The sequence below is a fragment of the Perognathus longimembris genome, chromosome 3, assembly GCF_023159225.1.
Source record: "Perognathus longimembris pacificus isolate PPM17 chromosome 3, ASM2315922v1, whole genome shotgun sequence".
Lineage (NCBI taxonomy): Eukaryota > Metazoa > Chordata > Mammalia > Rodentia > Heteromyidae > Perognathus > Perognathus longimembris.
This window is the reverse complement of record NC_063163.1, coordinates 120,340,466-120,350,573: the sequence shown is the minus strand read 5'-3', so window position 1 is coordinate 120,350,573 and position 10,108 is coordinate 120,340,466. Positions and strand designations below refer to the sequence as shown.

Below are 10,108 nucleotides of genomic sequence, written 5' to 3'. Positions count from 1 at the left end.
TGTGAAGACTTGCGGTGACACTCACTTTAAGATGCTATGTAAGGAGCACTGATGCCACTCAGCATAATGGGGGCCTTAGGGAAGCTTCTGCAAATTGTGTGTGTGGGGGCGGGGCGGGTTCTGACATTCGTGCATCTATGGATGATTACATAGTAGGAGACCCAGTTTGTCCCCTTTCGCCCGTCTTTCTGGTGTCTGCAGATCCGCGGAGGGAGGAGTGCTTCCTGCAAACGGCTCTCTGGTGACTGAATTCATTCTGATGGGCCTGACAGACCGGACTGACCTCCAGATGCCCCTCTTCTTCCTGTTTCTAAGCATGTACACGGTCACTGCCTTGGGCAACCTGGGGCTCATCATTCTTGTTACACTCAATCCACACCTCCACACACCTATGTACTTTTTCCTTTTTAACCTGGCCTTTGTAGACATCTGTTACTCTTCTGTGATCACCCCCAAAATGCTGATGAACTTTGTACTGAGCAGAAATGTCATCTCCTATGAAGGCTGCATGACACAGTTGTACTTCTTTTGTTTCTTTGTCATTTCTGAATGGTATGTGCTGACATCCATGGCATATGATCGCTATGTGGCCATCTGCAATCCCCTCCTGTACAGCACCGCCATGTCTCCGAAAGTCTGCTCCTCCCTTATGCTTGCTTCCTACCTGATGGCGTTTTGTGATGCCACCATCCACACCGGGTGCGTCCTCAGACTGACCTTCTGTGATGCAAACGCCATCGACCACTTCTTCTGCGACCTCATTCCTTTGCTGTGGCTCTCGTGCACCAGCATCCATGTCAATGAGGTAGAGATTTTCATTGTAGGGGGAAAAGACATCATTTTACCCAGTCTCATCATTTTCATATCCTATGGTTTTATTCTTTCCAATATCTTCAAAATCAGGTCCACGGAGGGCAGGTCCAAAGCCTTCAGCACCTGCAGCGCCCACATGGTTGCTGTGTCTCTGTTCTTTGGGTCATGTACGTTTATGTATCTTAAGCCCTCTTCAGCGGGGACTATGGATGAAGGGAAAATCTCTTCCGTGATCTATACCATCGTGGTACCCATGCTGAACCCCTTAATCTATAGCTTGAGAAACAAAGATGTTAAAGTGGCTCTGATAAAAACTCTAAGCAGAAGGAAGTTTTGAAAGGAGTTGAATCTCTCTGTTCTCTGTACAGTACAAAGAAAGTGTTGGTGTTTTTCAGTACATTTCTAATGTTGGTTTTCTCATTTTTTTCTTACTAAGGAAGGGAAATGTAAGCTTAGTTAATCTTCAATTTCTCAGTTTTGTAGTATTTGCACAATTTATCCTTTTGCTCTTTCTCTTTCTGTAAAAATTATTGAGAAAGTAATTTACTTACTACTCTTATTTCAAGTATGGCCTTAATCCTAAAATATTAATGAATGATTCTACAGATATTTGAATAAAGTAATATAAGCTTGACTGTGGCATTGTGTGGGACAGTTTTGATTTGGCACTTTCAGTGTGAACTGTTAGATCCCATGTCTCTGCTTTCATCTTCCCATCTCCACTGTGTAGGAATCTGTCACTTCCTAATGCCAGTGTTCCACCGTGCAGGTATCCCGGGGAGACTCTTAACTATAGCCCACATGGCCGCTGCAATCCACACACTGAACTTTCTTCTGTGACATGTGTTCTAGTTACGTTGCAAAGAGAAGCTACCACATTGTAGACTGATAGCAATACTGATTGTGTGAAAGCTGTCAGGTGTCTTCATTCTAATTCCACCCCCTCTGTCTAGGGTATCATTGATGTATTTTCTTAGTTGTATTCCCATGAGCATGAATAATGACTTAAACTTTCTATTTTGAAGTTTGTGCTTTGTCCTTAGAAGACACAGGCTATCACCTTGCGGTTTGGGTGACATCATTGCTTTGTTTCTCAGAACCATCGATGGTCTTGTTGAACAGTGGAAGGCTGTTGGAACAATGTAATTGGGAGAGGAGGGGCTCAGACTTGGAACTGTATGACTGTTTTTTTAAAAAATATATATTTTATTTCCTCTTTAATGTTTATTATAGATATAGCAAAATGTTCTTACTAAAAGCCAAGCATTGCACACCTACGTATCAGTAAATGACATAGAATTCTTTTTATAAATGTTATTTTGGGGCTGGGAATATGGCCCAGTGGTTGAATGCTTGTCTTGCATCCATGAAGCCCTGGGTTTGATTCCTCAGCACCACATGCATAGAAAAAGCCAGAAGTGGCGCTGTGGTTGAGTGGTAGAGTGTGGGAGAATAATTTCTGTGACTGGTGGGACACTTAGCCTCCTCACAGACGTTCTGATGCCTTATTAGCAAACTAATAGGCCTATGGGGAAATATCTCCATTAAAAGATTCTCCTGGGTTTGTTGGCCAAAGGAAACCACTTTGTCATGAGACTCTCCCCTCCCTCCCTCCCCCCTCTGTATAGTGCCTTCTTGGAGGGACTTGCATGCCCAGCTTCTGCAGGGAAAACTTTTCCCAGTACAAAGCGAAGTCTTCTCACAGTAAATCGCAAAGTCTTTTTATAGTAACTAGAGAAGTCATGGCCAAAGATAATTAGTCTTGAGGAAATAGTAGCTAGGTGATAGTTAGAGTTCTGCCTTGACTGGTTTATTCCTTTGTTGTAGTGCTGACCCCTTTGTAGTAGTGAAGTCATTTGTAGTAGTGACATCTGCAACTTTTGTTTGATATGGATATTCTTTCTCTATTAATTTTACTCTTGAAGTTGTGAATTGATTTCTAACCCTATATAAACCCTGGCCCTCCTGAAATACATTGTGCATTGGTCCACTCACCTCTGCATCCCCTGTGTCCTGACTACGGTTGCAGTTACCCTGGTCCAAGAGTAGAGGGCTAGCCTTGAGCAAAAAGAAGACAGGGACAGTAACTAGGCCCTGAGTTCAAGACCCAGAACCAGCAAAAAAAAATATTCTTGTGAAGGTGAAGTGTAGAGGGGTTATGATTTTTACATTTTTGTTATTTTCCTTCCTGTTGTTGTTTTGTGTTTTCCTCCTTTGCCACTGTTTTTGCTTTCTGTACCTTTTGTCTTGTATATAAGTTATCTGTTTGGGGGAAGCTAAAGGGAAACCAAATTATGAGAGAAAGGGTGAACAAATGCAGCAGTGATACTCGCTAGACCATGTTGCAAATGAACTACACAACTTGTGTGGGTGGGATGGGAGGGAAAAACTAGGAGAAAATGAGGGAAGAGATGACACTGAGTGATCTTGTTAAAAATAATTCAAAATCTTTTAGTTGAGATACCAGGAACTTCCAAGAGGATGGTGCTTACAGATGAGGACCTAACTTCCATTGCCAGTGATGAAGAGATCTGCACATAGAGAGTTACCAAAGCAAATTTCACAGCATTTTATTCTAAATTGTGTGGTTATGTAAACTGCCAGATTTTTAGGCACTAGGACAGAGACAAAATGCATCAGATTTCTCTGAATAAGATATTGAGTCATATTATTTGACACAAAATAAATAAACACAAAGCACAGGAAGACTTGGAACAAGTAATCCACATTGAGACCTCATAATCCTTTATCACACTGCCTACTCTCTCTTCAATACATCAGCTTCTGCTGCTCATTGTTCCTGAGATATACAATTGCAAAATGTTTGTTTTATACTTTGCAGTGACTGCTTGTTCCCATTCAATCACTCCAATATCAGCGCAATTGATTTTCAAGTTTTCTACATATTATCAATGAAGGAAATGCTTTAACATCTTATAATTAAGTAATTGGAGCTTTGAATCTCTTAAATGTCTACACAGCCAGTTGATGACTTCCATTTCCCCTTTCTAGTTCTCTAAAAAATACTAGAATTTTGTTCACTAAAAATGCAAGTATCATAATCAGGAGAGTGCCAAAAGCACAAAAAGGGATGGAACAAAGCAGAATTTTTACTTGCTCAATGTTGAAACCACTAATGCTCTTTCCTCACCCAGAACAAACTATGTGGAAATGAGGAAAACATACTATGGGAAATTTGCAAGATATTCCAGCAATCAGTGTACCGTTAGATCCAGCAGTATCCCCTGTAAGGCTTCCTCATTAAATGGGACCATGTGTAATCCCTATATGCAGTCCCATATCCTGGCAGTCAGTCTCCCAGTACTCCTTTGCTTCCCAGCCCAGCTACCAGTCTTGAAGGGAAAGTGAGCAGCCGTCCTCTTCCTGGCTTACCTCCAAGTCCCACTACATGTCTATTTCTTTGTTGTTCTTTTGTCAGTTTTGGGACTTGAACTCAGGTCTTGGGAACTGTCCCTGAGTATTTTGCCAAAGTCTAGAGCTCTAGCACTTTGAGCCACAGCTCTACTTCCAGTTTTGTGGTGGTTAATTGGAGATGTGATTCTCACGAACTTTCCTGCCCTGACTGACTTTGAACTTTGATCCTCAGATCTCAGCCTCCTGAGTAGCTGGGACTTTGGGCCATTGCCGCCTAAATTGATGTTCCTATCTCAGTAGGCATTTGGTTGCATTCTGGGAAACCCATTCTTGGTCACAAGTAGACAGTGTCCTCCATTATGTATCAGTGAGTCCTAAGACCATAATCTGACCCCCATTGACCATTTAAATATTTTCTGAGATAATAATGTACTCTGTTTCAGTATTTCAAATGCATCTGTCAACGTCTAGGTACTGTGAAATGTAACAAAAGCATTTTGTTGGTACATTTGCATGGAGAGAGAGAGACAGAGAGAGACAAAGAGAGAGAGAGAGAGGAAGAGAGAGAGAGAGATTTGGCTAAACACTTTACTTATAGCTTGAATTGTCCACTTGTTCCCATCCAATGTCTCCTTATTCCTATGCTGGATTTGTGAGAAAAAATGTAATCCCGCCAAAGGATGATGGTTTTGATTCTAAAAAGAGATAAATGCTAATTTAAGTTCTCATATTTCCTAGAAATCTTTCTGAACAACTGGTAGTCAATAAGGACAACACAGCGCTCTGAAGCATCAGAGAACCTGATTATTAAGCTCACCATCTAGTGAGATGCTGGATTTTCATGAGTTTAGTTTCAGGGCCCTCTTCTTGGCTACAAGTGAGGCAGAAGCTTGCCTTTGTTCTCCCAGGGAATGTATCCCAGATGTGAAAATGGAAGTGTGTTTGTGTTGATGCACTGGACTATGGTGCATCCTGAGCTCCTTGGGGACACAGTATTCCATTCTCTCGAGGGAGTTCAAAGCCTCTGCTTGAGCCACTATGAAATCCCCATCACCTCCATGTCTTTGCTCTCATATCTTTTATTTTCCAGTACTGGGACTTGAATTCTGGCCTGGGTGCTGTCTCTTAGCCTCTTTGTGCTCAAGGAAACTGCTTCATATCTTATTTTTATCCCTGATATCCCTGTAACTGATTTTAGTGCCCTGGATATTATATATACGAGTATTGTATCCAGGGCAAGGAAAGGAAATACCAAAATAGAGAGACAAAGATTGAAAAGAGAAATCAATGCAACAGCAATACTTAAAAAACTGTATGGTGTAAACCAACTGTACAACTCATGGGGGTGGAGAGAAATGGGGAACAGGAAGCAGGGTAGAAAATGAGGGAGGCGGTAACAAGTTGAATAAGAAATGTACTCACTGCCTTACATATGAAATTGTAACCCCTCTGTATGTCTTGTTAATGATAAATAAAAAGAAGGAATCCAGTGCTAAGTATCTTAGCCTCTGAGCAAGGGCTCATCTTCCTCAAACAAAACCTCCACTAAGGATGTGTTCTGTACTGTAGAAGCACCCCAATCCCCCATAACCTGAAATGCAAGCTTTTCCCTAGTCAGTCAAGGACACAGAGTACTGCTATTTTTCAGTGTAGAGTCTAAGGCATGACTTTTCTGGAGGACTTACTTCACTATGGAACCAACCCAGATGCCCCTCAGTAGATGAGTGGTTCAGGAAAATGTGGTACATATACACAATGGAATTTTATGCCTCTATCAGAAAGAATGGCATTACCCCATTCACATGGAAATGGAAGGATTTGGAAAAAATTATACCTTATGAGGTGAACCGACCCAAAGAAACATGGACTCTATGATTTCTCCCATAGGGAATAATTAGTACAGGTTTAGGCTAGTCATAGCAAAAGATCACAAGAGCCCTATAGCTATGCCCTTATGAACACATAAGATGATGCTAAGTGAAATGAAGTCCATGTTATGGAAATGAGTGTTATATCACTGTTGTAATCACTTTCCACATGCCATGTGAACCATAGCTTTTTTGTGGTTCCTCTTGTATCCCTTTCCTGGGGTTGTGCCCATACTATCACTGAATCTCATCTGAGTACCCTGGATACTGTGTATACTTGTATTAGAACTAGAGAAGGGAAAGGGAATATCAAAATCGAAAGACAAAGGATAAAAAGAAAAATGACTCCAAAAGCAATACTTACAAAACCATTTTGTGTAAACAAACTGAACAACTCATGGGGGGAGTGGAGGGGGGAGGTGGTAAATGAGGGAGGAAGTAAAAAGTTATATAAGAAAGGTACCCACTGCCTTACATATAAAACTGCAACCCCTCTGTACATCGTTTTGAAAATAAAAAAATATTTTTAAAAAACCCAAAATACTCGTTCTAGAAAACTAGAATCTAAAAAAAAAGAATGAAAGAATGCTTTGCTGAATCTAATTTACATCAATTAGATTGGGTGATATACAACAGAGAATGACTCAGGGTAATTGAGGCAAAAAAATTATTGAATACTTAATATGAATACTCAGGGCATTACAGTAACAATTAAAATGATCAGGTGTTTAGTAAAAGAAGAATGAAGAAAAATTGGGTTCAGAAGTCTCAATGGGCCTTAGGGCTGTAAGCAGAAAACACATCCTGCCAACACCCACCAACTCTATCACTTATTCTATTCTTTCCAAAAATGCAGTGAGGATTACCCAATGTGCACTAGTGCTTGAACTTAAGGTCAGTGATAAAAGCCAAGTCATTAGATAGGGATTTCTTGTCTCATGGCTGTTCTGACCCCTTGCCCCAGGCAGGGAGACTGATCTCTTACCAGAGGAAGGAAAAGCAACTTTTGCCAACCTTCCTACCTTCCTTCTTTCCCTTCCTTCCTTCCTTCCTTCTTTCCCTTCCTTCCTTCCTTCCTTCTTTCCCTTCCTTCCTTCCTTCTTTCCTTCCTTCCTTCCTTCTTTCCTTCCTTCCTTCCTCTCTCCTTCCTTCCTTTTCTATGTATGTATGTATGTATTTATGTATGTATGTATGTATGTATGTATGTATGTATGTATCTATCTATCTATCTATCTATCTATCTATCTACCTATCTATCTTCATAACTAGATCTATATATCAAGCTCACTGGTAGTTAACTGAGCACATGATTAAGTTTTTTGAAACAGAAACTGAATAGACAAGATCATGTACCACTTCAACACACAGCTTCTCAAACTTGTGTATTCTCCATGCTCTTTCTTCATCAGCTGACTCGTGTGCTGATAACCCGAGATCTCTCTGAAGGCTATGTATCATTGAGGACTGGTTCCTTCTGCCCTAGTCCATGAATTAACTCAGGAGGATACTTGTCTATGAACCTGTCATAAATCTGACTTGTTACTAAAAGCACCAGTGGATTCAGCAGTTTAACCTATTCTTCTCCATTGAAGACTGAGTCTAATATGCTTTGGAGAGGCATAGTACTTGGAATATAGTAAGTGGACAATGTAATGTCAACACTTACCTTCCCCTCATCTATGTAGTACTAGGATTTCAATTCAGAGCCTCATGCTGACAAGGCAGGTGTTGTATTACTCAGCCCTCCATCAAGGTACCATTTTTTTGGAGGGGGAGAGGAATCATTTATTATTATTTTTATCATCATCATCATCATCATCATCATCACCACCACCACCACCATTTGGTTTAAACAAAGTAAAACAACACAATTGAGGGGTAATTGGCATGCAGTTGCCTGCACATGCTCTAGGGGTCCAGCTTTAGCACAGTGTACACTGTATGGTTTATTATTTCCAATGCTTTTCATGGCCCTTTAATTCCTCCTTTATGGTTCTCCAGTGCCAGGAAAACACTGATCTGCTTGCTGTCATTGTACATCAGTTGTACTTCCTAGGATTTTATATAGGAGAAGACCGACATTGTTCTTGCTTTGTCTGCAATCTCCAATTCACAGGTCAACAGAGACTTGAATAGCATTTGGGGCAAGTTATTAGGAGGAGCCCATGGCCAGTGTGCCCTGCAGATTGGGCATGGCCAGTGATGCTGAAATAAGCCAGCAATTTCCAGCAATTTCCTCTGCTGACATGGGCCCACCTTTGGTTACTTAGAAACCACCCGAGTTTCCTTTAGTTTGCTCAAGGGACCAAAAGGGTAATATTCCGGAAGCACAGAATTGTTATTAGCTGAATAGTGTGACAACATGATTTCTTTGAAGAATTTCCTGATTTTCATGCCAGAAATCATCCTGCATCTCCAGTCTGGTGAACCCTGAGAATGAAATCTTGCATTCTTTCTACTCATAGATATCTTCCTCCTCCTAGCCAGGTCCTCTTTAGATGCCTGATTCACTCAGACTTGTGGTGGGTTCAAGGACTATGTTCAATACAATCTTATTAATCAAAATGCTAAGCTTACACTTTTTTCTCTCTGGACCATTCCCCTTTATAATTTCAGGGGTTTTAACTGATCATATCTAGATTATTTTTAACCAACTGTATAATATTTCATGGTCTCCTATGCATTTCCCCCAGTAAATAATTTGCAGGAAATCATCTGAGCTTCTTCAACAGGTCGTGTCCAGTCCCACACATTCTCTGTTTGAAAACAGTTGTTCACACAAGAAGTAGCATGACCTCTCTGGTGCCTGGCCTCATGGTCATATTGTATTGTTTGATTATTTTGGTATGTTAGCTATCTTTGAAGTTTAGGAATAGATCTCAGTTCTTATGGTGTGTAATTCATTTTATCTTGGCTTTTCTAAATTTTAAATTGATTCTATCTGACACATATTATTTATGGGTTACCATGTGAGCATCACTTGTCCAAGGTAGTATAATTAGGAAATGGAAGAGGAGCACCAAGCACAGATCCTCATGCTTTTCTGTGAGGAGTTCAGACATTGCTGGCCTCGTACCTGGAATGTTGCATTGGAAACTAGGATAGCTTCCCAAGCAGAAGATTCCAGTGTCAGTTAAACAATACTCTTTATGGATGCAAGCCAATGAGTGTTGTTCAGGAATCTCTGGAACTCACCTCAGGCAAAAGATAACCTGAAAAGAGTTGTATGACTACTTGAACTTTTTTTTTTTTAAATTTTTATTGTCAGACTGATATACAGAACGGTTACTGTTTCATACATTAGGCAGTGCATACCTTTCTTGGACTGTTTGTTACCTCCTCCCTCATTCCCCCCTCCCCTGTCTCCCTTTCCCTTTCCCCCCATGAGTTGTTCAGTAGATTTATACTAAACAGTTTTGCAAATATTACTTTTGTAATCATTTGTCTTTTTTACCCTGTGTCTCTCGATTTTGGTATTTCCTTTCAGTTTCCTAGTTCTAATACCAGTATACACGGTTTCCAATGTACTCAGATAAGATACAGAGATAGTGGAGGTACAACCACGGAAAGCGGATACAAGAGGATCAGCAACAATAGAAGCTACGGTTTCACATCGCATGTTGAAAGTAATTACAGCAGTGATATAACAGTCGTTTCCATAACATGGAGTTCATTTCACTTAGCATCATCTTATGTGTTCATAAGGGCATAGCTATTGGGCTCTTGTGATCCTCTGCTCTGACTAGCTTAAACATGTGCTAATTGTTCCCTATAAGGGAGACCATACAGTCCATGTTTCTTTGGGTCTGGCTCACTTCACTTAGTATAATTTTTCCAAGTCCTTCCATTTCCTTACAAATGGGGCAATGTCATTCTTTCTGATAGAGGCATAAAATTCCATTGTGTATCTGTACCACATTTTCCTGATCCATTCGTCTACTGAGGGGCAGCTGGGTTGGTTCCAAATTCTAGCTATGACAAGTTGTGCTGTGATGAACATTGTTGTGCTGTTGGATTTAGTGTGTTCTTGTTTGTGGTCTTTTGGGTAGATG

The 10,108-nt window shown here is 40.6% G+C and overlaps 1 protein-coding gene across 1 annotated transcript; it reads left to right on the top strand.

Annotated features, from left to right (window-relative positions):
• Positions 1-259: 259 nt before the first annotated feature.
• Positions 260-7,033, top strand: LOC125348063 (olfactory receptor 8B3-like). The gene is made up of 2 exons (XM_048341007.1): positions 260-1,120; positions 7,031-7,033. The coding sequence occupies exons 1-2, from the start codon at positions 260-262 to the stop codon at positions 7,031-7,033; spliced, it is 864 nt and encodes a 287-aa protein (XP_048196964.1).
• The last annotated feature ends 3,075 nt before the right edge of the window (positions 7,034-10,108 follow it).

Coding starts and splice junctions, on each gene's coding strand:
- LOC125348063 (XM_048341007.1), top strand. CDS start 260: ATGGGCCTGACAGACCGGACTGACCTCCAGATGCCCCTCTTCTTCCTG.